The sequence below is a fragment of the Hippocampus guttulatus genome, chromosome 6, assembly GCF_054856545.1.
Source record: "Hippocampus guttulatus isolate MCC_2025c chromosome 6, RoL_Hgut_1.0, whole genome shotgun sequence".
In the NCBI taxonomy this organism is placed as follows: Eukaryota; Metazoa; Chordata; class Actinopteri; order Syngnathiformes; family Syngnathidae; genus Hippocampus; species Hippocampus guttulatus.
The window spans coordinates 7,289,891-7,316,433 of record NC_141266.1 but is presented as its reverse complement, the minus strand read 5'-3'; the positions used below and the strand labels follow the sequence as shown (position 1 = coordinate 7,316,433).

General features: G+C 40.5%; 1 protein-coding gene across 2 annotated transcripts in view; it reads right to left on the bottom strand.

Annotated features, from left to right (window-relative positions):
- Positions 1 to 6,103: 6,103 nt before the first annotated feature.
- me1 (malic enzyme 1, NADP(+)-dependent, cytosolic) overlaps positions 6,104 to 26,543 on the bottom strand; it is a 69,971-nt gene continuing 49,531 nt past the window's right edge. For both annotated transcript variants that reach the window (XM_086114524.1, XM_086114526.1), the window contains exons 6-14: positions 22,228 to 22,331; positions 12,864 to 12,973; positions 11,516 to 11,613; positions 11,091 to 11,204; positions 10,452 to 10,557; positions 8,858 to 9,000; positions 8,585 to 8,758; positions 6,779 to 6,877; positions 6,104 to 6,691 (exon numbers count right to left, since the gene is read on the bottom strand). In XM_086114524.1, coding sequence (XP_085970650.1) covers positions 6,524 to 6,691; positions 6,779 to 6,877; positions 8,585 to 8,758; positions 8,858 to 9,000; positions 10,452 to 10,557; positions 11,091 to 11,204; positions 11,516 to 11,613; positions 12,864 to 12,973; positions 22,228 to 22,331 — 1,116 coding nt within the window. In that variant the 3' untranslated portion in view covers positions 6,104 to 6,523. The remainder of the gene's footprint in view (positions 6,692 to 6,778; positions 6,878 to 8,584; positions 8,759 to 8,857; positions 9,001 to 10,451; positions 10,558 to 11,090; positions 11,205 to 11,515; positions 11,614 to 12,863; positions 12,974 to 22,227; positions 22,332 to 26,543) is intronic.

The window sequence follows — 26,543 nt, the reverse complement described above, 5'->3', positions numbered from 1 at the left end:
ATGTGAAGACAGACTGTGTTTTCAATTAGGTTGCTCACTGTTTACAGGTATTGTGCAGGGGGTTGTCAGGCCAGCGTGGGCTGGCCTCCAGGCCATTGTGCCTGCTCAAAATAATGAGCAATATGCAGACAGCAAAAACTGGGGACACTTATACAAGCACAAAATCACACGCAGTATAATTTTCCTATGACAGGGTGTCACGACATCCATTTGTCTGTTTTCTGTCATCTATGCGCCTGTCTATCCATGCTTTTCTGTCATTCATGATCCTGAATCTCACCCATGCCTTTCAAGCAGCGTTGAACAAGTTATTAAAAAAAAGAAAAAGTGATTAGTTGGTCTGCAGATAATGTCGATAACTCGATAACATTTTATGCCCAGTAAGTATAAAATGTGAACATTGATAAATAATAAATGCCACTTTTTAAAAACCTCCGTTAGGGTGCCGGCTGCTGTTACGATACATAAAGGTTGGAAATGTGGAAATCGACACTGCAGTGTCTTAATTGGTTGACAGGCAGTCACAAATGTTTTTTTTTTAAACTCTCAAGAAAAGCTTTCCTGTATTAACCTCATGCCTCAAAAAGAATGAACACATTCTGTAGATGGATTTCCTCTATTGTAGTTTCTTTATTCTTCTTTGTTGAATTCCTTAAAAGATACTGTGGGTGACTTGGTGGAACATGTAGTGCATGAGTCCGCATGGGTCCCCACTTACAATTCCTGTGTCAGGTTGCGGTGCGGAATGGTAAGAATGGGATCCCACAAACGTAGACAAGGGTGAGTGAAAAACAAGTGATATATAACAGAAAGGACAATACCGACAAGGGACAATAAAAGCTGCTGGCAACAAAGAGCCAGGATAAAACAAATTATACAGAAATCGTTGGCAAACGGCAAGGAGAATAGATCATGCAAAATCTCTTGCAACAAAGTGGCAAGGAAGCCCAATTACGCGAAACAAAACGAGAATGAATAACAAAACAACGCAATCAATACTGGAGAGCATTGAAAGATGGACGTCGAGAAAATCGAAGACTTGGGAGTAGCATAGTAAGCAAGGTTGACTAATCCAACAAAGGACTGCCATTGCCAGCATCCCCTGATTGCAATGCACCACAAGGTGCGGCGCTCGAGGGAACGCCCTCCACTCCCTGCAGGAACAGAAACAAGAAAAAAATAATAATAATGACAACAGGATAGAGATCAAAACCATGACAAAGTGCATCAAGCCAGTTCTTGGGGAGGGCAAATGCATACGCTATTGCGTTCAGGTCCAGTGGTTGACTTGGCCGGTCTAAGACCTTCCACTTTTCCCCCTTGATGAAGTCTTGTGTTGTGTTGACAATGTGTTTTTGGGTCACTGTCTTGTTGCATGATGAAGCTTCTCCTATAAATTGCAAGAGAAAATGGTTTGTTCTGGGCCTCACATTTCATTCTGCTGCTTCCACCCTGAGTTACATCATCAATAAAGACTATTGGGCCCGTTCCAGAATCAGTCGTGACATTACCTCCACCATGCTTCACTGATGAGCTTGTGTTTTTTTGGATCATCAGCACAGCTTTTCTTTCTCCATGTTTTCGCCTTTCCATCACTTTGGTAGAAGTTCATTTTGGGTCTCATTGTTCCATAAAACTTGGCTCAAAAACATTTGGGGCTCATCTTTACTTCTTTGCAGATTTTAATCTGGCCTTCTGATTCTTTTTGCAGATGAGTGCTTTGCATCTTGTGCCATGGCCTGTATATTTTTTTCTCTGTTTAAAATGTTGCCCTTCCATCCATCCAATTTCCATCGCGCTTGTCCTCATTCGGGGCGATAGGCCTATCCGACTGAATTTGGACAAAAGGGAGGATAGCTACACTCTGGACAGGTCGCCAGCCAATTTTAGTGAAACTACAATGAATAATGCTTTTCTCTTTTTTTTTCTGCAGAAAAGCTTCTGTGTAAATCTTCCAGTTTGGAGTCACAGAATGTTTTTGGACTGACTTGTTTTCATGGAGGAACAGAAGTGAAGGATTTAGGTCAGATGCAAATCTCTTCCTTGTAATAATTTCAGCATGTGTTGATCCATCTGGAGCCCACAGCAGAATAATAAGCACAAGCCTTGCTAGCATGTGCCGACATTCAAAAGGCGGCAAAGACATGCTCGGCAGCTGAAGGCGACCTAGTGTGCAGCTTAGCTTAACTAAAATAAAACATGTTAGAATTAAGCTCATGTGAATGATTTCAATGACAGGACCAGCAGAAGTTCTGCACGAAATATACATTTTAGCAGGGATACATAAAATGTGATCAAATTGGACCTTTAATTGGAACGGGGAGCTGCAGGGAATCACGCCCAGCTCCCCGTGTTGGTGTAAAAATTAATTAAACATGATTTTGGGTTGTATTCACACTTGTCATTTCAAATTTCAAGAAAACAACCCTCGATGGAGCGTAAGGCCTCATCTAATTATGGAAAACTCGCTGAGGCGTCGGCTCTTCTGCTTGCTCTCTGTGTGCGGGACCTGCACCAGAAACAACAGGCTGTCTGAAACCTGCACTCATCACTACCTCGGAGGTTAAAACCTGTGCAGTCGGTCCTGGCAAACTGTGAAGCAGTAAGTTTGCAAATTACTCCAAATATCACTTACAGGGCAGCAGAATGGGAAGCAAGGCCATGCGAGGGGCTGTTCACGTCATATTCTTCTACTCTGATTTCCTAAATTGGATGATATCATAAAAGTTGTTGTGCACTTATTTTAGACACATTCATTCTGTGCGAAAAGGAGACTAGTAATATTTTGTCTTTGAACCCTAAACCTCATAACTGTGAAGCAGATGTGCTGACCACTTGTCCTCCATTCTGCTGTGTACAGTTCCATTTTCTCAATTTAGATAAAGCTGTGATCCCAAAAGACACCCCACACCCTCCACCCTCTGGATTCAATGCCATTCAGAGGACAATTGACAGTTTTTGATTGGCTCTTATTGCAACTTAACAGTTTACTCTACTTCTACCCTGCAGTATGGATTGCATGTTACATGGTGGCAGTCGAAGGGCAATCACTCTACTTTGAGAGTGAATGGGTTTGACGATGTCTGTTGTTGTGTGATGTAAATTAATGGCATGCTTTGGAGGAGAGTAACATGGGAACAAAGCTTGCACGTTCAGCACATCGCCATAGAAAGACACCTTCTTCTTTCCTATTGTTTTGTCACCACAAACTTCATGCTATCTAAGTAACGGTTGATCGGAAACCTTCAATGACTTCAACTCTGGGTCAAGTCAGCTTCAGCATTTACAAAAAATCCAAAACAAACAATAGAGAATGGTAAGTGTACATAATTTTCCTCTGTTATTACTAATATTTTTAAATAATAATAATAATAATCGTTAACCACACGTGGTATTATGGATGGTCTTGTACCTTTTAGCTTTGGACAAGACTTCTGCTTCAGGCTTTTCTGGTTAAATAATGAATGCACGCACCTCACATGAAGGCATGGGTTCATTTCCACCCCATTCAGATATACAGTATTGCCTAGGTCTAAAGAGTACATTATATGCATGGCTTGTACGGGGACAAAGTACGAGAGTGACTTAGCTTGATTACATATGTTCCATTGAGATTATTTTATGAAAAATAAATTACAAAATAAGTTGGAACTTTTTAATTTAAACCATTTCTGGACATGCCAGGAATTCATGTAACAAACCAATAAAGTGTGCATTAGAGCGCCCTCTGCTGGTTCCTACCGGAAGCGGTGCCATTTAAATTTAGCTCAAAGTCACATTTTATCGTTGTCTTCCTTGTTTTGTTTTGCTCTAATTCCCACCCCTCATGTCACCTAAACATAAATGGTCTCAATAGTACGATGATTAAATCATGTATGATTTATCAAGAGTCCACTATATTTTCACATCTCAAGGGTGGTTCACTCTTTAAACAACTTGGCAGCTTCTCTTCAAGTATTAGTCGTGACTACAATGAGCGAAGTATTTTCCATATACAAACGTGCACGAAGAGCTAAATGAGAAAGTAACTGCACCATGACAACAAACACTGTGGTGTGCGTGAGCAGCCAATGAGACGACAGACAAGGCTTGCTTGCTCCTGCAGGACAAGCCGTGCCAGAGTTGGTGGTAAAGCCAATATGAGCTGAGGGTCAGACAGACGACAGGGAGGATGGGCAGACAGACACAGGCGGCAATCCCTCAGGGCCTTTACTGATTGGCACTGATCACAAGGTCCTTGCAAGGTGCAATTTAATGTGAGAGTGTAAACAAGGTCAAAAAGATGACGCTGCCGCTCAGGCTGTCTGTGACGGGAAAGGTGGCAGCAAGCGCTTCAAGGTGATGACAGAGAGACATTGGGTCAACAGTCTGGCGTTTTTCTTATTGGCTATTACAGAAGCCTTTGCTGGAACTTGAAAACCAAACGAAAAGACTTTGCAATGCATTCTTTTAACTCATTCTGTAAAAACCGGGTTTGGTTTGAATGTTGACTCATTTTGTGGAAAATAATGTGAAATGGAATTTGGTATTTTGTATGTGTAGTCCACTTGTAGTAAAGTCATGGAGTAAACTATCCTCTTTAAAACCTAGTTTGACACGTCATAAAGGGTGTAAAGCAGATAACAGGAAACTTATTTCATCTTACATACTTACCATTACACACCAAATAAAAGTAGTGGTAGTTTGGGTAAAATTTTACAATCCTTTTGAAGCATACCATCGTGTATCTATAAAATAGCTTCAATGTTATCTGTTTTTTTTAATCATCATGCTGTCCATCAAGAACGGAGCTGATAACCTCATCGTAGATACATAACAGTTTAGGTTTTTACCTAAAAAGGTCAAATGTGAGTGGAGTAGGACAGGAAGTTCTTATTTCGTGTATCTTCAATGTACCGTCATTTCAATCTCCAATCTAACAGAAGTTCCATGAGACAGGTGTGAACTTTTTGTATACAGTTTGTCAAATTTAAGATTAGTACCTTCTTTTAGCATGCTCACTACATAAAGTTAACTGTCAAAGCAACTTTCAATTATTGGTAATTATATTGTCCCTGATAGGAAACCTGCACGTACAAATTTCCCGGGTAAAAGCAATTCCAACTTTTTTTTTTTTTTTTTTTTTTAAGGGATGGTCATATATGCCATTTACTGCTGATGGTTCCAGACAGTTAATGTACAACGGATGGTGTTGACATCGAGACATATTGATCCACATGTGAGAGCAGTCGGTGCCCTGGGCCATTTCGGGCTATTTGAAAGGAGGGACAAGCAAGGAAAGCGAGAACGCAAAAGTTGATCTCACATAGACTTGCCTGAGGTGGGACGCTGAACGCTGAATACTGACTGGTCCAGTTGCCTCCATATTGATTCCATACTGGAATGGCCAGGGGGCCAGCCAGTGCCTCTGGTACTGACTGTCTGACTGGCGATTGATTCATTAAAAAGTCAAATCATATTTAGTTGAATTCAAACCCGACAAACTAGAATTCCTTGTTGGCTGTCTGTCAACACAGATCATGTGAGCACCACTTTTGCATAGCATACTTGTTGACAAAACAGGATGTAACTAATACAACGCATCACCATAAATTACTTACTGACCTGGACCCTGTTGCCATTTTTATTTTGTATCATTTTCAAACCTAGTGATTGTTTAAAAATGTGCTTCTTTTTGAGTCAACAGGTCGAGCGTTGATTTAAACGAACCCCCCCCATACAAATATATCTCTATTTATATGTAATGTCTGTTTCCGTGACCTTCAATGGTCGTGCACAGTCGGGGAGCATTTTGAATTTCATTGCAACTTCAAACTTCGACCCCTAGAGAGCAGTAGATTATCATGAACAGAACCAAAAAGGCTTGCATGTTCAATGTAACTTCTGACTTCCCCGTTTATGTGCTTAAGTGAATAAGCAATCAATTATACAGATACAAAAAGTGTAACTCAACAGGTTATTTCAAGCAGGATTAAAATGCTTTTGAATTGCCATTTTTGCCTGTGTTTTTATTCGTTTTCATTTGAAATCCACAGTTCGATACTCAGTTTTTTGTGTGTGTGTACTGTACTAATTGTACAAAAGTAAAGTCTGGACAAAGAGCAAGAATCAAATCAATTTTTTATTCAAAACATTTTCACATACTACAGTACATGGCATCATCCAAATACAGTACTCACAAATCACAGTACAATTTCACAAAAGTGGTGGTTGCACACTGTAATGTGACAAGTCTGTGATTCAGAATTAAGACATTCTTACGAAACAAAATCTGGTCCTACTACTTGAGATTTTTAAAAACTAAAATAATCTCAAAGTACCAGAGTCTTAGTGGGGCGCAATGCCCAAACAATTGTGGAAACTTCGTACAGCAGCATCAAAAATTTCAACGGTGCTTTTATGCCAGTGTCTCTACCATAAGATTCACACTTGTACAGTATAGTAAAAATAAATTGGATACAGGTCCTCTGTCCTTATGTTTGGATGACGGTGGTTTACTTGAACTCCTCTGTAGTTTGTTATGTCAAAGTTTGCACGACTGGACTGTCATGCTGTCCTCTGGCCAGCGGTACGAGTCCGCAGTAAAATCATCATAGTCAGTGGTGAAAATTAGCGAGCGTATGTATGCTTCCTTGTCAGCGGGCTCTGGGTGAAGTGCGGCCATGTTGTGCTTGTAGGCATATTCTAGTATCTGCAAGACATTTGTTTCATATGGGAAGAATACATAAACATCCGGCACAAAAGAAAATGTCAATGTGAACACGAGCTCAGCTCTTACCTTGACTGCCAGCACAAGGGAGACCTCCCTGATGGAGCTGAGCGGTGGATACAGTCTTCCCTCAAAAAGGTCCTTCTCTGTCACGAGGTCAGCAAGAGCCTTTTTTTTTTTAACAGGAAATGCAGAAATGATCACCAGACTCATAAACACGTGTTTGGACTCAAACCAATGACAATCCTGCCAAGCGACATATTATATATACATCCATCCATTTGATGTACCACTTATCCTATAGGGCCCTATCGCAGCTGCCCAACAGTTTGGTCCACCAAGTCACAACTCTACTGATGACAAGTGATTGGTATAGAAGACGGATGAATGCATAGAAACATCTGAATATTGATGTTGAAGTTAAATTTGCTTTTCAATGTGAATCTAAAGCTGTTGTTCATCGAACGGTGTTGGACATTGTAGTTTCTGAGTTCAATCTAGTCACACAAGAATTGTTCACAAATTGGTCTTATTTTATTCGCAGGTTCTCTGTCCATGAAATGTAAGGGAGAATTAAAAATACTGCAAAACTGTCTCATGCTGTTATTTTATGTATTTATTTGATTACCATTCTTAGTGTAGATGGTATTTGTGTTTACAGAGGTCTATTTTTTTAAATTACTTTATTATTCTTTTATCACCATTATTAAAACCCGTTTTCTCTACCGCCTGTCCTTGTCTGGTAGCCATTCCCAGCTGACTTTGGGTGACAGTCATTTACAGAAAGTGTTTCGACAACTATTTATGCTCACATTTACAGCTATGCCCAAAATCCGGATCTCCAGTTAATCTGATGCGAACAACTGCACGCCAGACTCGAGGGACATCTTGAGTCTGCGCAGACGTGCTAAACAATACACTCATACTTGTATTCTCTTACTCATCATTATTTTGATTATTTTGAAGACCCTGTGAAGTCATCTAATTGTTATTAAAACGCTGGCTATTATTTGAAAAGATTTAAAGAAAAGAAGTTGTACACAAAGAAAGCACAGCCATTATGAAAACACTGGCAATAATGGATCGAGCGGCCATGTCGAAGAACACGCACTCAATACAATAAGGTGAATAAATAGGAATGAAGGTCAACTGAAAATGACACTAGGGCAATTTTTAGACTGTTGAATAAATATGAATACCATATTTTCCGCACTAAAAGGCACACCTAAAAGTCTTCCATTTTCTTAAAAGCTCACAGCGCTCCTTAAAATCTGATGCGCCTTGTGTATGGTCATTACGGTAATATTTCGACCCCAAAATGGCCCCTTGCTCGAGAAATGCTGACAACGCAGGGTTCAAATTTAAGGCAATTGGTTACGCAGTTGAACACGGAAATAGAGCAGCAACAAGAGAGTTCAACATGAATGAGTCAATGTTATAACTTGCTGTTGGTTAAGTGAACTGTGTCGCTGCTTTATTAAATACGTTTTACTGACATCTGATCGTTCTGTTGGCATTTACTTCAGCATTGCTCCATCTAGTGGATGCATTGTAGATTGCATCTTATAATGCAGTGAGCCCAATGTATGCCAAAAATTACAAAATAAGCCATTCATTGAAGGTGTGCCTCATAATCCAGTGCACCTTTTAGTGTGGAAAATACGGTAATCAATAAAAATACATGATTTAGGTTTCCATAAATTGCTGCAAATGGAAATCATTTCCATATGAAAGGGTCCTATCAATTTTATCTGGGTGGATTTTTCTTTTTTAGACAGGTAGTGTATAAGAGGAGGCGCCATCTGTGTGCTTAGTATATACGTGAATGAAGCGTCTATTCAATGTATGTGTGCTAGGGCCAAATGTCAATGCTACCTCCGCGGCAGTAAGAAAAACATCTTCAGTGATGTGACGAATGGCACCGGCGGTGACACCAAGGCCCACACCAGGAAAGATGTACGCGTTGTTTCCTTGACCAGGGTACAATGTCCTCCCGTCATCGAAGGTGACAGGGTCAAATGGACTGCCACTGGCAAAGATGCCCCGCCGCTACAGCACAAGGTCAATATTGTTATCGATTGAAGTGCAGTATATGCATTTTCAATGTAAAATGAATGCAAGCGTACTGTGGATACATTTCCACAGTACCTCTGTGAATGCGTAACATTGCTCCGCAGTGCATTCGGCTTTGCTGGTCGGGTTGCTGAGAGCAAAGATGATGGGGTGTTTGTTGAAAGACGCCATGTCCCTGATAATCTGCTCGGAGAAGGCGCCAGCCACAGCTGCCACACCTGAAACAGAAAGGCAATGATGAACAACACGGTACCGACAAATTGTGAGGCTCCCCACGGCAGACAATAAACAAGTTTGCGCAGTAGGGTACAAATGTGTTTTCAGCTGGCACATTCAGTTACTGCCATACCTACTATTCTTTGTTTGATTCTTTTATATTTACGTTCTTGAAGTGTTTTTCCTGCCAATATCGACTGCAATTAGGACTAAACTACTGTGTTCGTGGCGGTTAAAGTCACTACTGGAGGCGCCGGCCTCTATTTACAAGTTATATTCTAACATTGCATGCATGAAATTTTATTATTTCATTCCCCACAAACTGTTCTTGTTCATTTCATAGCATTTCTCTTGGCTGCACAGCTTCTAGTCCGAGGATAGGGATGATAGATTTTTTTTGTGGGGGGGGGGGGGGGGGGCTAATCAGATTTCAACCTCAATTTGTTGCCACGTCAATCTAATCTGCCCAACACCCCCAGAAAAGTTTCTACAATTGCAAATTTAGAGTGACATCATGAAGCAGTGGATTAAGTTGGGTAAGTCAAATAGATGATGGCATGTTCCAACTTTTAAGTACAAATAACCGAGGACCCCCATACATAAGCTTTTCAAAAATTCCACTCACTGAAAGAAGACACCATAGTCTACTTCCTTGGCAGCCGTTGTGCCACATGTTTCCGGTGTTATCTGCGTAAATACGTACACAACTAAGGCTCGACAGGAGGTGAGCCCAAAATCAAACTTTGGGTCTGCCATTCGGTTTGCAATGTCACTGGTTCAGCAATGTCACTGGCTGTAGCTTGTCATCTGTGGCCTAAGGTAAACGCAACCACCTGTAAATTTAAGAAATAAAAACGGCTTATTATATTAAAAAAATGAAACCAATTGATTGCTTGTTACTTACGAAGTGAAATGTATTAATTAAAAATCGCGTTTGTCCCTGGGGTGAACCTACAAAAATAAATGCTCCTCCATCCATCCATCCATGCATTTTCTGATCCGCTTATCCTCACGGGGCATGCTGGAACCTATCCCAGCAGTTGGTGGGGGACACCCTGAACCGGTTGCCAGCCAATCGCAGGGCACACGGAGACAAATAACCATCCGTGCTCACACTTACACCTAGGGACAATTTAGAATGTTCAATCAGCCTGTCATGCATGTTTTTGGAATGTGGGAGGAAACCGTAGTACCCGGAGAAAACCCACTCAGGCACGGGGATAACATGCTAACTCCACACATCGAACCACTCAACCACCGGGCCACCAATGCTCCTCCAAATTACTAAATTGCTCCTCTAATGATGTCAATGATTAGCAAAATTGCTTCTCATACAAACAATAAACAAAAACAAAAAAACAAAATAACAAAGAAACAAACAAACAAACAAAAAGTTATTTTAAGCCTTGCACACCTGTTAAAAAAAAAAGAAAAATAAGTAAGTGTGTTTTACCAATGAGGGCAGTGGGTTTCAGTTCCCGAACCACATCCTCCAGGGTCCTCATCTGTGGGTGCTCGTGAGCAAACCTCTGCTTCTCATGCGTCAGGTGATCTCGACCCTTAGGAATGTGGACAATGTCAAAGAACAGGACAAAGTGAAGTTGGGTCATCAACGCATGGATGTTATAACTACTGTTTTAACTATTTACTGCACCTTGATGGTTGTCTCGGTGCTTCAAACCAATCTAACTATACTGAATTTGAATGTTTTTGCCACCTATTTGTGAATTAACTTCAATTGAAGGAACACGCCACAAGTTAATCACGCATGAGGGATATCAAACTGTCAAATCCAGCCCTCCTATTTCTGCACTGCTTGTCCACATGAGTGACAACCGCCTATCACTTCCGACTGCGCGAGTATGCCTACTGGACTGGCTGTGAGTCCAACGCAGAGCAATTGACAAATGAATGCTCCCACACTCACATTCAACTCTAGGAGAAATTATGGATGTTTATTTCATCTAATGTGCATGTTTTAGGGATTTTGGAGGAAGCAGGTCGAAGAAAAAAAGCCTGGGGGAGAAAATGCAAACTGTATTGAGGTTAATTAGGTGTACCTATGAAGGGAGAATTTGAAAGCAAAAGCCACCTTGACAATGAGGCCCTTGGAATCAACCATCCAGATCTTCTTCAAACCGTCTTCCTTTGCAAGCCCATCTTTCTCCATGGCCATTGTAATCAGCTCAGCAATCCCCATCGCTGCCTGGTATAAACATGAGAGGGAGGCAAGACTTTTGCAGTGAAAGGATAAAGTTTTATATTATCATAAAGGTGTGGATGAACAAAAATGCTAACACTTATTTGGCTCATTTCTCAAGAACAAATCCAATTTGAACAGTCAATGAAATGGACATACTTAATTGCGAGACAAAATGTCTTTTTTTTTCCCCCACTTTGCAAATTCTGCAAAATCCCAGTCCTTCGTTTCTGCCGTTATCATTTTAAGTGGCGTGTGTGGGAGTTGAAAAAGTCGTAAAAGTAATGGTCTGGTCTCACTGTGCATGACCAACCCACCTCCCCTGCACCTTGGAACACAACAGTGTGGTCACTCATTTTGCTCCTGGTGATGCGGAGGGCGGCCAGAAGTCCAGCTACCGCGACTGCAGCAGTACCTGAGGGAAATTACACAGCAACAATTTGAACCAGCATTACCTACAAACCATCCAACCAAATACTGTACATGTGTCATATATATTATTTGCAGTTACACTGTATGTTACTGGTTACTATACTAGTTATCTGCACCATTGAAAGAACTTTTCCTTTTGCCTAATGCCCCAGAACACCTACATCTGAATCTCCAATTGTTGGTCAAATGAACGTTTAACAGAAGGATTGCCTTGGACAAATGGGGGAGAAGCAATACTTCAGAGCCCAATCGATTACATTGGCCGATTATGGCCCTTCAAACATTGGCCAAAATAATTGGCCAAATGGCTGATGAACAATTTATTATTATTATTTTTGGCTTTATGTACTCTAACCGTTTACAGCAGTTGTACACACGTTAACACTGTTCTCATTATCTATCACACAAGACTCGATACCAAAACCTTTTATCATCAATGACATCTGTTCCTAATGTATGGACCTGACATTCAACACAAAGCAAATTTTAATTTTTACAAGCTGAGGCAAGCAATGTAAGTTGCGCAAGGAATTGACCCGTGTGTCACCATTTTACATGCAACTTAAAGTCACAGTTTGTTGAAAAAAAATAAAACAAAAACATAGTGCAACATAAATCGCACAGAAATGTGTAACATTTGACACATTCCACTACTGGGAACAAAAATTCACGTATGACAAAGATTATTATATTATTAATGCCCTTGTAGCTTCAATAATTAAATGTATTACACCACGCAATGCATTCAGGAAACCGAAAAGAAAAGTCATTTTTGGAGCAATATATTTATAATTGCGTCCATGGTGATCAAGTCGGCCTGCAAATAGCGAAACTCTACGTATACTCGGCGCCTATTGAAATGCATTGTGGGGATGGGAGGGATGGTATGTATTTTTTTCAATTGACCAGTAATCTGTATTTTTATTTCCTATATCTATAACCGTATCAGTCGGTTCCTAGTAATACCCCTCGACAGCAACCAAAAGAGCATCACAATTGATTGAAGGGGACATTTTATAAAGCTCTTATATTGAATAGTTTAGTTGTACAAGTGTATCTGAAATGTCCAGTGACTTTATTTTCATGAGTGGATGACACCACATTTGAGGAAATGTCAGAGCATGAACCTAACACCATACTGTACAACTAAATAAGCGTACTAAGATAAGTTCTATACACTTAAAAAAAAAGATTCAGAGGCAAAAGGTAAGCAGTTTTTGTGTGTCCAGCTACCTTGGATGTCATCGTTGAACGTGCAATACATGTTTCTGTACTTGCTGAGCAACCGGAAAGCGTTAACGTTTGCAAAATCTTCAAACTGAATCAGGCAGTCCATTCCATACCTGCAAACAGGAAGGATGCATTTAAGAACGTTGTGGAGATAAGATTATTTTGGTTGACAAAACAAAGTGGGTAAAAAAATCCACACGCCGCAAGTGCTGCTTGAATGCAGTCCTGCGGAGGGCAGTCTGTACCACAGTTTTGAGTTCTAAATACATAGGAGCTCAATTTTGTGCACGTCCAGAACAAATGTAAAACATACCATCCTTGAAATGAGAGCAAATTAAGTCCAAACAAAATTCTTTAATGCATTACAAGGAATAAAGCCGCAAAACTAATGGACACTGTTTTGAATTACAAGATGACACTTGTTTCCCTGATGATGAGTTTCAACAGAGAGGTCAAAGATGCACAAGAAAAAGAAGACAAAAAGTCAATAAAAAAAAAAGGCACCCAGCTGTGCTCAACAGGTTGCTCCTCAGACAACCAATCAAGCGTCAAGAATAGCTCGTAAAAACGTTATCCAACAAAAATAAGCTCAGCATTATGAGCCTTGAAATTAGCTGTTGAAGCGATATTTTGTTTGAGGAAGTTGGCATGCCTTTCACCTTTCACCAGATGGCCCTTCTGTTAAGGAATTTACAGAATGTTTGCACTCTTCAAGATTCAACGCCTGGTGGAAGAGGGGGAAAGCAAAGAACGACTGACATAACGGTGTCATTCTGTCATTTGCCTGCTGCAGGCAAATCCAATGTCAATCAGATACAACTAAAGAGACGCGGCCACTGGGTATTGTATGGCTTAACAATGAAATGTTTGGGAGGGTTCTTTTGTAGTCTTTAGCATTCAAATCCAACCTGATGCTCAACTCCAGCATCAAAACGTTCTTTGTGTCAGTGGCGTAGAAAAAGGGGGGTTTGAAGGGGCAGCGAACATACCAGGTGGGCACCCCCCCCCACTCACGCGCCCCCATCAATGAGTAACTTTAAAGGGCCATTTAAATATCTTTGCCCAGGCAAGAATACACAAACTCATGCGAACCAACGGGCGAACACTATCACCCCCACCCTGTGGCCAAAAACTTGCAAGAGGCATCCGTCTTCGAGATCAGACAACGGATGTATATGGACATTGTGTCACGTAGCAAGGTGGTGGACCCCAAAAAGCAGGCAGGAGAGAGGAGCAGGGTGTATTTAAAGAAGTGTATTGATAAACCACAGACAACTAAATCCTAAACAAAGTCATGAAAACAAAACGAATCCAAAGTAACAAACAAACACCATGGCAGAAACTAAAAACTCTCAATAACAAAAACATGACCGAAACATGACTGAAGCGAAAACATAACAATGAACTAAACATGACTGAAACAAACATGACATGAGAGAAAACAATGACCCGACACTGAGTGTTCGGGCAGGAGTCCTTTTATACACTAATTACCTAATGACCAACAGGTGTGCAGCTGCAGGGGGAGCCCTACAGTGCCACCTGTTGGTCCCAAACCGAATCATGACACATTGATAGGCAGAATCCGTGGGCAACCATAGTACTTTGCACGCAAGTCTACTATAGGTCACTTAATCACTGAAAAAAAACGTGTTTTATTTATGTTGGAAGCATTTTCACCTTTTTTACCGTAATATTGCCAACAATTAATTTACCTGGTAGGAATGCAGAGCTATTGTGCAGTAAAATGTATGGGGGAAAAAAATCAAATGTACATTTGACAAAGTCTTACAACGTGGTATTTGATGAATTCCCCACGTTCCTATGAAGGTCACCGCACACTGCGCGAGTGTGCTGTGGAATTCTGCCGCATCGGTCAGTGCTCGCCGGCCCTAAGTGACCACCCCGTCTCATTTTCTGCCCAGGTTTCCACAGTAACAACGGCAAGAACATAGCATGACTGCATGTCTATTTTAGTTTGCCAATACGTATGACATGATTCATTAATTTGTTTTCTACTGATCAGAGGGTTACATGGGGCAGATGGAGCCTATTCCATCTGACTTTGTGGCACAGAGTGCACATGCACCTTGCTGGGTATGCTAAAATATCATAGCAATGCTGTTGGTCTTTGTTGCAGTAAGATTTTAATTTGATATTAATTGTTACTTTGTCAACCAGGTCTTTAATAGATCTGTCTGACAATTAATCTTTAAATTTTACACATACCTGCTCTTAGACAAGTACACCCAGTACACAAACACATGCATATACTGTATATTCATTCATTTATTCATTTTCCGTTCCGCTTTATCCTCACAAGGGTCGTGGGGGGGGTGGGTGATGGAGCCTATCCCAGCCGTCTTCGGGCAGTAGACAGGGGGACAGGCAGGGGACACCCTGAGCCGGTTGCCAGCCAATCGCAGGGCACACAGAGACAAACAACCATTCGCGCTCACACTCACACCTTGGGACAACTTTGAGTGTTCAATCAGCCTGCCATGATGAATGTTTTTGGAATGTGGGAGGAAACCGGAGTACCCAGAGAAAACCCACACAGGCCCGGGGAGATCATGCAAACTCCACACAGGAAGGCCGGAGCCGGGATTGAACCCATGACCCCTGCACTGTGAGGTCGACGCGCTAACCACTGGACCACCCATGCACGTGTGTGTGTGTGTGTGTGTGCAAACACACACCTATACACACACACACACACACACACGGGTGCTCATCAAAATATCATGAAAATGTTGATTTATTTTTGTAATATTATTCAAAAAGTGAAATGTGTGTAATGCACACATTCATTCTGCACAGACTGATACATTTGAAGTGTTAATTAATTTTAATTTAGATGATTATATCTGAAAAGTAATAAAAATCCCAAATTCACTATCTCAGAAAATTCTAACCTTGTGAAAACCGTATGCGAGATATGGGTTTCAGCTGTCGCATTCCTTGTGTCACGCTGTTGTGAAAGCGCTATATAAATCAGCATGTATTGTATTGTATTGTAAGCCACTCCACTCTTGAACAACAGCAGCGCCAGAAGCCTGGACGAAAGACAAAAAAAAAAAAAAGACTGAACTGCTGCTGAGTGGAGCAAAATCATGTTCTCTGATGAAAGCAGATTTTTCATTTCCTTTGGAAAGCAGGGTCCCAAAGTTCGGAGGAAGCGAGGAGTGTCACACAATCCACAGTGCTTGAGGTTCAGTGTCAAATGTCCACAGTCAGTCATAGTTTTGGGTGCCATGTCATCTGTTGGTGTTGATCCTTTGTGTTTCCTCAAGTCCAAGGTCAACGCAGCCGTCTACCATGAAATTTTAGAGCGCTTCATGCTTCCTGCTGCAGACCATTTTATGGAGATGCAGATTTAATTTTCCAACAGGACTTGGCACCTGCTCACAGTACCAAAGCGATCAGTACCTGGTGTAAGGACCATGGTATTCCTGTTCTTGACTGGCCAGCAAATCATCTTGACTGTAACCCCATAGAAAATCGGTGTGGTATTATGAAGATTAAGATGCGATACGCCAGACCCAGCAATGCAAAAGAGCTGAAGGCCACTCTCAGAGCAAGCTGGGGTCTCATAACACCTGACCAGTGCCACACACTGATCGACTCCATACCACGTTGCATTGCTGCAATAATTCAGGCAAAAGGAGCCCCAAGTATTGCATGCTGTACATGTACATACCTGTACTTTTCATGTTTATACTTTTCGGTTGGCCAACATTCCTAAAACTCCTTTCTTTGTATAGTCTAATGTATTATTCTTATTTTCAGAGTTAGTGGATTGTTTTTTAAAAAATTAGTTTTCAGATATAATGATATCAATTAAAATTTATAAACACTTGAAATGCATCAGTCTGTGTGGAATGAATGTATGCATTGCACAAGTTTCAATTTTGTCATTATATATTCTAATTTTTGGAACTGTATATCTCTCCATTCATCCATCCATCCATTTTCTGATCGTCACAAGGGAGCCTATCCCATCTGTCTTTGAGCAGTCGGCGGAATACACCCCCTGAAATGGTTGCCAGCCAATTGCAGGCCACACATAGACGGAAAACCATTCGTGTTCACACTCACACAAGGGACAATTTAGAGTGGTCCATTACCCTGCGATGCATGTTTTTGGAATGTGGGAGGAAATCGGAGTACCCGGAAAAAACCCACGCAGGCACGGGTAGAACATGCAAACTCCACACAGGAAGGCCGTAGCTGGAATCGAACCCTGCACCCCTGCACTGTGAGACCGACGCGCTAATCAGTCAACCACCAGGCCACCCATACATATCTATAAATGTGAACTTTGCAGCAACAATTATTTTCTTTTTTCACTGAAGCCTGTGATGACAATATCAGACAAGAGATCCCAGGCAACAAAATGCAGACAGAGTGAGTCATTCCTGCATTTGTGCTTTGTGTATTTTACACCAGGCACTTTATTGGGCAACAAGAGGTCTTTAGAAAGATGTTTTCTACTTTCTTTCTTTGATTTGGTTTTTTTTTGTTTGTTTTGTATGACGGATATATCCTTCTTTGGTACTCGTAATATGTGCAGGCTCCGTTTGTGGCAGTTCCCGTTTCAGTTTTTGCCTGTCTGCATCTGTTATGATGATATCAGACAGGACTATCCCAGGCAGTCAAATATAGACGGAGTGAGTCATTCCTATTATTGCTGCTTTTGTGCTTCATGTATTTTACCTCACACAACCTATTGCACAGCTGAGGCGTGGGTGTGTAAAAGGTTTTGAAGGTATTTATGTTGGTATCATTTTTTATTTTATATCACAAAATCTTGGCATTTGAACAGGGATCTCCGCTGTACAGTACATGTTTCGGAAAAGATTAACCTCCAAAATAACCGAATTTGGGAGTCGTTTTGATTCCTCTGAAATTCAGCGGAAAAAGACAAGGGCACAAAAGGACAGAGGTGTTTGAAAACTATAAAAAACAGCAGAGCTCATGTTTCTGTGAGTGAACAACAGAGGAAATTGGTAGAGGTCATGCAAACAGTGGCAAACTGCTCCCACAGCTCACTCACTAAACGCTTGCTCTAGTCTTTTTTTTTTAATGCTATTTTGTATTAGCTTTTTATTAAAGGCAAATGTCCGGAAGAAAGTCAGTGTTTCTCCTTCTGTGGCAATTGCAAGAATTTGCTTCTTAATTCTGGGACTATGAGCCTGGCTGCCAACACAGCAGTCGTGTCGTGGAGAAAATGTGTTTTCGATCAAGCAGAGAGCAGCTCTCAAAGCACAGCGTGTCTGCAAAAAGACAAAGAAAAATGGGACAAAGAAGGGTGCGATCAACCTTTTACTTTGTTGGGCCTTTTTGTAAATGGAGAAAAGCAACGACAGGGCACTGACCTTTTGCAGGTGGAGCCTCCTACTGGTAAGGTCACTAAAGTTCACACGAACCAAGACTAAAGGGTCATCTACAGAGGAAGAGGATGTTGCCTCACTTCTCCTGATTCAGTTAAGACAAACCATTTCTACTTTCCATTTGTCAAACGTAAGGGTAATCTTTTTTGGGGATAAATGACAGGGTAGGGAAGCTTAGTCACTTCAACAAAAATATCAGAATGATAGACATAGAAACGTGAAATAAAAATCTGGACCAAAATCCTCTAACCATCTAACTACTGGTGAGGTTGCGGGTTTGAAGAGAAAGCAGAATATCTTCCCAGTTTAGAACTTTCTCGGTGTTGGTGTTTAGCCAGTGAAAATGAAGGGAGTGTTTGTGTCTTGAAAGCTGTGTGTACGTGTGTGTACGTGTGTTGGTGTGTGTGTGGTGTGTGTGTGTGTGTGTGTGCGCACGTGAGTGTGTGGAGGACATCTGTGTTGTTCATTTTATCCCATTGTTATTTTAACGACTTTCAGTAAAACATCTGATTTCCATTTATCAAACGCATTTTGTATACCGGTATCTTCAAATGGTGGCCCGCGGCCTGGAGCCCGACTGAATCCAGGTCTCATTCAAACTCATGATCAATTTCCGTGGAATAGAGTATGTGCACATTCAGGCCGTGTCCTCCAAAGGTATAATGAAATATGTGTCTTGGCTGAAAAAAGGTTGGGAAACACTGATGTAAACCAAAGCACGATGGCTTATGCGGTGTCATGCCGAACTGTTGTTAGCAACAGAATTAGGGCACATGTCACCCAAAATAATTACAGTACTGGGATGCAAAGATGCCTTTCATGGTAGCACGGTAGCACGGCAAGGACATAGTGGACAGTCAGGTCTGGAAGCTAGCATTCGTACACACAAAGGTTGGGGTGTTTCGTGTAACGCTGGGTTTTGGGTACAATAACACTTTTGTATATTACAGTGTCTACAATGGATTACGGTGGTATGAGTCATTGACTCACATTTATTACCAACCAAAACACAGCACATTTGCTAGTATGTATGAGCGGCACAGCTATTGCTGACACAGACCACAAGGGAACAAAGAAAGGAGCTCTACTGCATTTGAACCAACATCTCTGGTGAGTGCAATCTACTTTAGTTCAAGTTTTTTATATTGATAAAGATTGACTGTATACTGTTATATTGTAGTATAGAAGTTGGGGGTTGTTTGGAGGTGAGCTTAGATAAATGTAACTGTGTTTTTTTTGCTCTAGTAATCACGCCATTCCTCCTCAGATACATGAAATGCATCTTGGATGTGAGACCTGACCTGATGAATATTTCGACAGGTGGTGATGGCTTGATCAGTCCCTGATAAGAGGGAAGAGTGATGACATAATGGGCAACAAATGCAGAATGGGAATCATGACATCCTGATTGTCAAGATGGTTGACTCGAGCCCAAAACCTCAAACACTATATCCTCATGTTTGTGAGCATCACTGATGGTGCAATTTGACTTTGTCCAGCCGGATTTTTTGGCTGCTATGAAAGAAGAAAAAAATCCCATAACTCAAATCGATTTGGCAGCCAGGCTGTTTTGTCTGTGTGTTCAGGTCTTTGTCAAGATTATGAGCATCTGTCAGCGAGCCTGGTGGGAAAGCCCTCACACTATCTATTACAAGGGGAATTCATTTCGGCCAGAACCTCCTTAAAGATGTGACATACAGCCACAACTCCTTTAATTGTGACAGTAGCTGAGCAAAATATAAAAATTAATATCCAGGATAAGGGCATATTTCTGCTTTCACATTATATTCATGTAACATTGACTCACAAGCTAAAAAAAAAAAGCTAAAAACTATGATTGACAGACCCTCCCACCCACTCCAGGCCAGCCTGACAGCACTGGGCAGCTCCTTCAGCCACAGACTGATACACCCGCGCTACAAGAAGGAGAGGTACCGCCACTCGTTCCTGCCGACTGCTGTCAGGCTGTTGAATAGACGGGCCTGAAAACCTGGACTCACCCCACTCATCCATTTTTAGTATGCTTATATCTACAGTATATTTTACTATTTATATTTATTTATATACTTTTTGTTCTTCTACTTCTCCCTTTCATAACTTTGCTGCTGCAAATTGGGTATTTCTTCATTGTGAGACAAATAAAGGTTATTTTATCTTCAACAGAAACTTTGACATTCAAAATCTCACAAAATACTGAAACCTGAGCCAAAATGCTCTGCTGTAGTAATATTGACATATTTACGTGTAGAATCCATCCGTCCATCCTTCCATCCAGCCAATTCCTGCCTATATGGGGTCGGTCGGGTAGGGGGCAACAACTTAGCAGGGAAGTCCAGACTGCTTTCTCCCCAGCCACTTCGTTCAACTCTTACAGGGGGAAGCCAAGGAGACATAGTGCTAGCGCAAAGTGATCTAACTATGTGTAAGGGTGCAGTTTTTTTGTTTGTTTGTTTTGTTATTTTGCTAGACTTTGAACAGATAGAATTGGGCGTAAATGGGCATTTGTACTGTCGTGCGCCGTTGTGGGATGGCCTTTTCTAGTCCAATTGTGGGGCATCTCCCATCTGCATTAAAATCAGGGCAGTCAGTGACAGAGCGTAGTACACCAGAGTATGCTGTGTTTGACATGGCGAGAACAGAACCAGACTCGCTGGAGCCTGTGCATGCTATTGGCAGATACACTGCAAGATCTCACCTTGGGGATAATGTCATCTAGCGTGCATGCAACTGGAGACTGCCTTGTACCTGCGTAACGTGTGTGAAAAACAGTGACGGGGTGCTATAAAAATATTTTAAAGATGAAAATGATTAGAATTCGTTCAAAGAATTGATTTCTATAGGCATTCAGAGGGATTGTCCCTTGCTGGTGTCATAATTGAGAATGACACCCACCAAATTTGTCTGCTTGCACCTCAATCAAGTACACCAAAATCACATTACATCATCTGTGCAGCACAATAGACCTCCTTTTAGGCCGTATAAAATTTAGTCAACTTTTGTCACCAAATTGGAAGAGGCGCAATGGGGTGCGGAAATTCACCATTGCCCCAGCACGAAAATGACGATGCATCCGTTTTCATCAATCCAGACTATTTTCTGTTGCCAAACTGTCAGATAAATCAGATAGTCAGATGTGTGTGTGTGTGTGTATATATATATATATAGTATTTCAACTGAAAGTTATCTTTACTTTCAAAATGCATCCTATCTGAAGTTGTCTGTATCGGTATTTGCTGTGGCTATAATATAGAGTAATTGGGTTCATGCTTGTTGTCTTTGTCAGAAAAATAAACATGTATATTACTTACAAGTCCACAGAGCTATAATCATTCACTCAATCCCAGAGCCTGTAATTATTCATTTTTCCACCCATGTGGCTCCTTTTTGGGGAAAGCACTTCTGCTCCCTGTAGTTGAAAAGCTACCCAGTTATTAGAGCTGCGGCTTCTTATTGCCAAACCTATTTCTGTTCTTTCTTAAGTTCGGACAAGGAGTAGCCAAGCAAAAGCACATCAGTGGCCACGGCGATGCTTCTGGCGTAGCCTATTGCGATATACGTATACAGTAAATCTGTAACGGCACCCAAATACATCAAATGTACACAAAACTGTCATCAAGGACAACTCAGCGCTTTGACCCATTTTCATAGCTATGAATGTAATCTATAGCTCTGGTGGTTTTAGTGGCTCTCTGATCATTTTTCAATAAGGTCTGGTCATCATGAACAAAGTCGGTTATTACGCACGGTTTTGAATAGCATTGGACCCCAAATTCCACTCATAAAAGTCCAATCATGCACTGGTAAATAGTTTTCCAGACAGCTGAATCCCACAAAATGGGTCTGTCTGCATCACATACTGCATGCATATACTGTATAGTTGGCTCCAAATGGCTTAAGAGAGCTGCATGTCTGAAAGTCACAGCGGCAGACTGTAAAGAGGAAGTGGGCAAATGACGAATTGAAACCGAACAGACCTGTCTGTCACAGCCTTCATAAATTCATCCAGCAGGTCATCATATGCCTGGCCTCGCACCCTCTTGTGCCTGAGCCCAATGTACAGTGGATCTTGCAATAGTGCCTGAAAAACACACAATGAAGAGGATAAAAGAGACATGAAACTACCAGGAGGTGTATTTTTAATGATCCATTCATTATTTAATTCATTATTTAATGGATTACTAAATACTAAAATAAATAAAATGTTTTGGAGTCCAGCCATCCCACACAACTTGCCCAATTTTTCTTTGAGTTTGTGGTGAGGGCTGGTGCTGCTGTGAAGCATGATGTGAACAAGCACAAGCCTCACCCTCATCATTTGTTCAATTTAATGCTTTCTATACATGTTTTATGTTCATACATATTTGACCAGGCAGCAACCTAACATCTCTCAAAGCGATATATTTCTGCTTAGACTGCCTATGATCAATTTTTGTCTTTAGAGTCTGGAAGTTTTAATCCCAAAATCTTTGCAGCTGCTTTCAAGCCTCATTTGAGAAGGCATCCTTTTACTTCCCATGCACTTTGAATATATAATTGCACAGTGGCTCTAAAATAAGCAAATCATGGAGTGAGAAGCAGCCACCTTTCCATTGCGAGGTCAAGAACCAACCCAGAACATTATTTATATGAGGCTGACAAGTCATTTCCTGGCAGGCATTTGTTGGACAGTAATAGGCAGGAGTCGGCCAAGGTAAACTGTAATCTAAACAGGCAAAACGTGATCATTTGATGTCACGAAGTGGACTAATACCAAGGCGACTTTGGTGGTCATTTCAAAAGTGATGCAATCGCATGCAATGAGAAAGGTCATGGGAAAAGCTTGCAGAGTTTGCAACTGATGTATTCATATACAGCATTGCAAACTGCAAATGATCTGCACAACAGTTTGCCCCAGATTGCATGATTTTGGGAATAGCACATACAGTACATTGTTGCTGTGCTATTCATGACAACAAATGTCCGGTCAAAACACTGCAACATCAACATCTCAGGCCTTTGTAACTCAAACTCATCATTCTGTTGATTTCTCGAATTGTTTACATGCATTCTATTTCAATCCCAGCACATGCAGCACAATTTAAGGAGGTGCTTTACAAATATTAAAACCTGAATACGTAATTTGGCACAAGATTAATCCATCTATCCATTTTCCGATCTGCTTATCCTCACAATTGTCGCGGGGGGTGCTGGAGCCTATCCCAGCTGTCTTCGGGGAGTAAGTGGGGTACACCGTGAACTGGTTGCCAGCCAATCGCAGGGCACACACAGACAAACAACCATCCATGCTCACACTCACACCTTGGGACAATTTAGAGTGTTCCATTAACCTATGGTGGTTGTTTTTGGAATGTGGGAGGAAACCGGAGTACCCGGAGAAAACCCACGCAGGCACGGGGCGAACATGCAAACACCACACAGGGATGCTGGAGCCGGAACCGAACTCTGCACATCTGCACTGTGAGGCCGACGCGCTAACCAGTCGACCACTGGGCTGACAAAGATTAATTAAATTGTTCATTTGTGCAAAACAACGGATTGCAAAGTGGTAGATTAAGACCAAGAGTGACCAATCTGAAGGACTGCCAACATTCCATTCATAGGCTGCTAGATGCCGCTATTCCTGTCCGCAAAGCCAATTCTTATGAGTGCCTTCAGTTCCTAGCTGCGATAGCGCTTACCCCTCTCTCTCTCTCTTTCGAGGGACGTTGAATTGAAGTGGAGGGAGAAATAAATTGTTACCACCCTCCCAATACACACTCAAGGACAGATATAATCCCATAATAACAGTCATAAGTGACCACCTACCTGTTTTTGCAGTTTTTCATAATTATTTTGATAGAAAAGCTAAGTCAACAACTCACATAACAGAAATAAGACTAAGAACCCAACGCTCCACCGACGCCTTTAAGCAAGACCTAGAAAAACAATACTGGACCGAGGTCTACTCAAACGAAGACCCAAATACAGCGTTTGAAGTATTTCAGTCTACCATAATCTCCTTATATGATAAACATTTTCCATTAACTAAAGTCTCCAAAAAGTATAAAGACCCAAGTAAACCATGGATAACGAAAGGCATAGAAAATGCATGTAAAAAGAAAAACAATTTATATAAATTGTTTTTAAAATTGAGAACTGAAGAAGCAGAAAAAATATATAAGACCTATAAAAATAAACTAGTAAATATTATAAGAACCAGTAAAAGAGATCATTATCATGCACTATTAGAGCAGAATAAAAGTAACACACAAGAAATATGGAAGATACTTAACCAAGTAATCAGAAATAGTCCTAAAAAATGGATTATCCAGAGTATTTTATCAAAGGCAAAAATACTATTTTGGAAAAAAACTGCAGAAATAGCAACTGAATTTAATGAGTATTTTGTCAACATCGGCAGTAACCTAGCAAAACAAATTCCTGGTCCAACAAACTTGTTTGAAATAGATATGTAGAAAAAAACTCCTCCACGATGTTCCTTACTGCTGTAAAACAAGAAGAAGTATCAAATATTATAAAAACTTAAACTAAAAATAAAAAGTCAACTGATTGCTTTAATATTGACATGACAATAATAAAGCAGATTATAGAATATGTAGTGCGACCTTTCACGCACATATGCAACCTGTCATTCAAAGCTGGTATCTTTCCATCAAAAATGAAAATTGCTAAAGTTATTCCAATCTATAAAAGTGGAGAAAGACATCGGTTTACAAATTATAGACCAATATCACTACTACCACAATTTTCAAAAATATTAGAAAAACTATTTTCTCGCAGACTTGATAGCTTTATACAAAAGCATGCGCTGTTAAGTGAGAATCAATATGGCTTCAGGGAAAAACGGACCACCTCAATGGCAGTTATGGAGTTTGTGGAAGCAATAGCCACTAATATAGACAACAAAGAATTTACTGTTGGGGTTTTCCTAGATCTAAAAAAAGCTTTTGACACAATAGATCACAGTATATTATTGAAAAAACTAGAAAGATATGGCATTAGAGGTGTAGCTTATAAATGGATAAAAAGTTATTTAGAAAACAGATATCAGTACGTGCAACTCAACAATAAAAAAACGAATCAACTGAAAATCACTCACGGAGTTCCTCAGGGGTCAGTGCTTGGTCCAAAACTATTCATCTTATATATAAATGATATCTGCAAGGTCTCAAAACAATTTAAATGTGTCCTATTTGCTGATGATACAACTTTCTACTGTTCTGGAATAAATCTGAAACAGCTCCTGACAACCGTAGAAAACGAATTAAACAAATTAAAAAACTGGTTCGACAGAAATAAATTGTCACTTAACCTGAAAAAATCGAAGTTCATTGTTTTTGGCACAAGACCAATCAAACACCAAGCTAAAATTATGGTAAACTCAATTGAGATAGAAAGAGCGTATGAAACCAAGTTTCTCGGGTTAGTAATAGACTCAAAACTATGTTGGAAGCCACATATCGATAACGTAAAAAGAAAAATAGCCAAAACCGTAGGGATCCTCTACAAAACCAAGGAAGTGCTAAATAAGAGATCTTTGTACACATTATACACTTCATTATTATTACCATATATGACCTACTGTGTGGAAATATGGGGAAATGCCTGCAAAACAAACACACTCCCTATTCTCAACCTACAAAAAAAAGCAATCCGAATTATTAATAGATCAAAATATACGGAACCCACAAATCCACTATTTATCAAATTAAATACGATGAAATTTTATGACCTGGTTGACTTTAAAATCGCCCAATTAATGTACAAAGCACACAATAACCTGCTCTGCCAAAACATTCAGAAGTTTTTCGAAATTCGAGAAAGCAGCTATGATTTAAGAGGTACCAACTTATTCAAAAAACTCAAAACAAGAACAAACATCAAGCAAAGAAGTGTATCTATCAAAGGTGTTAATCTGTGGAATAATCTCGAAACGGACCTGAAAATGAGTAAATCGCTTGCTGAGTTCAAAAACAAATTCAAAAAAAATAGTACAAACAACCTACATCAATCAGAGTTAAAATGATAAATTCAAAACATTAAATATAATGATAAATCAGAACTAAGTTGATAAATAGAGAAAGGTATATAAATATCCATTATGAATACAAGAGAAAATTGACACAAGAGTGTCAGGGTGTGGAAGTATATAATCCCGATACAAACCAAAAGTTGTAAAAATATCACGGTTAAGGGTAAAGTATGAGCCTTAATGGAGACTTCTTTCTTCTTACTTTTTTCTTTTCTGATTGATATAAAAATGATTTATTAGATACAATCACATAACGGG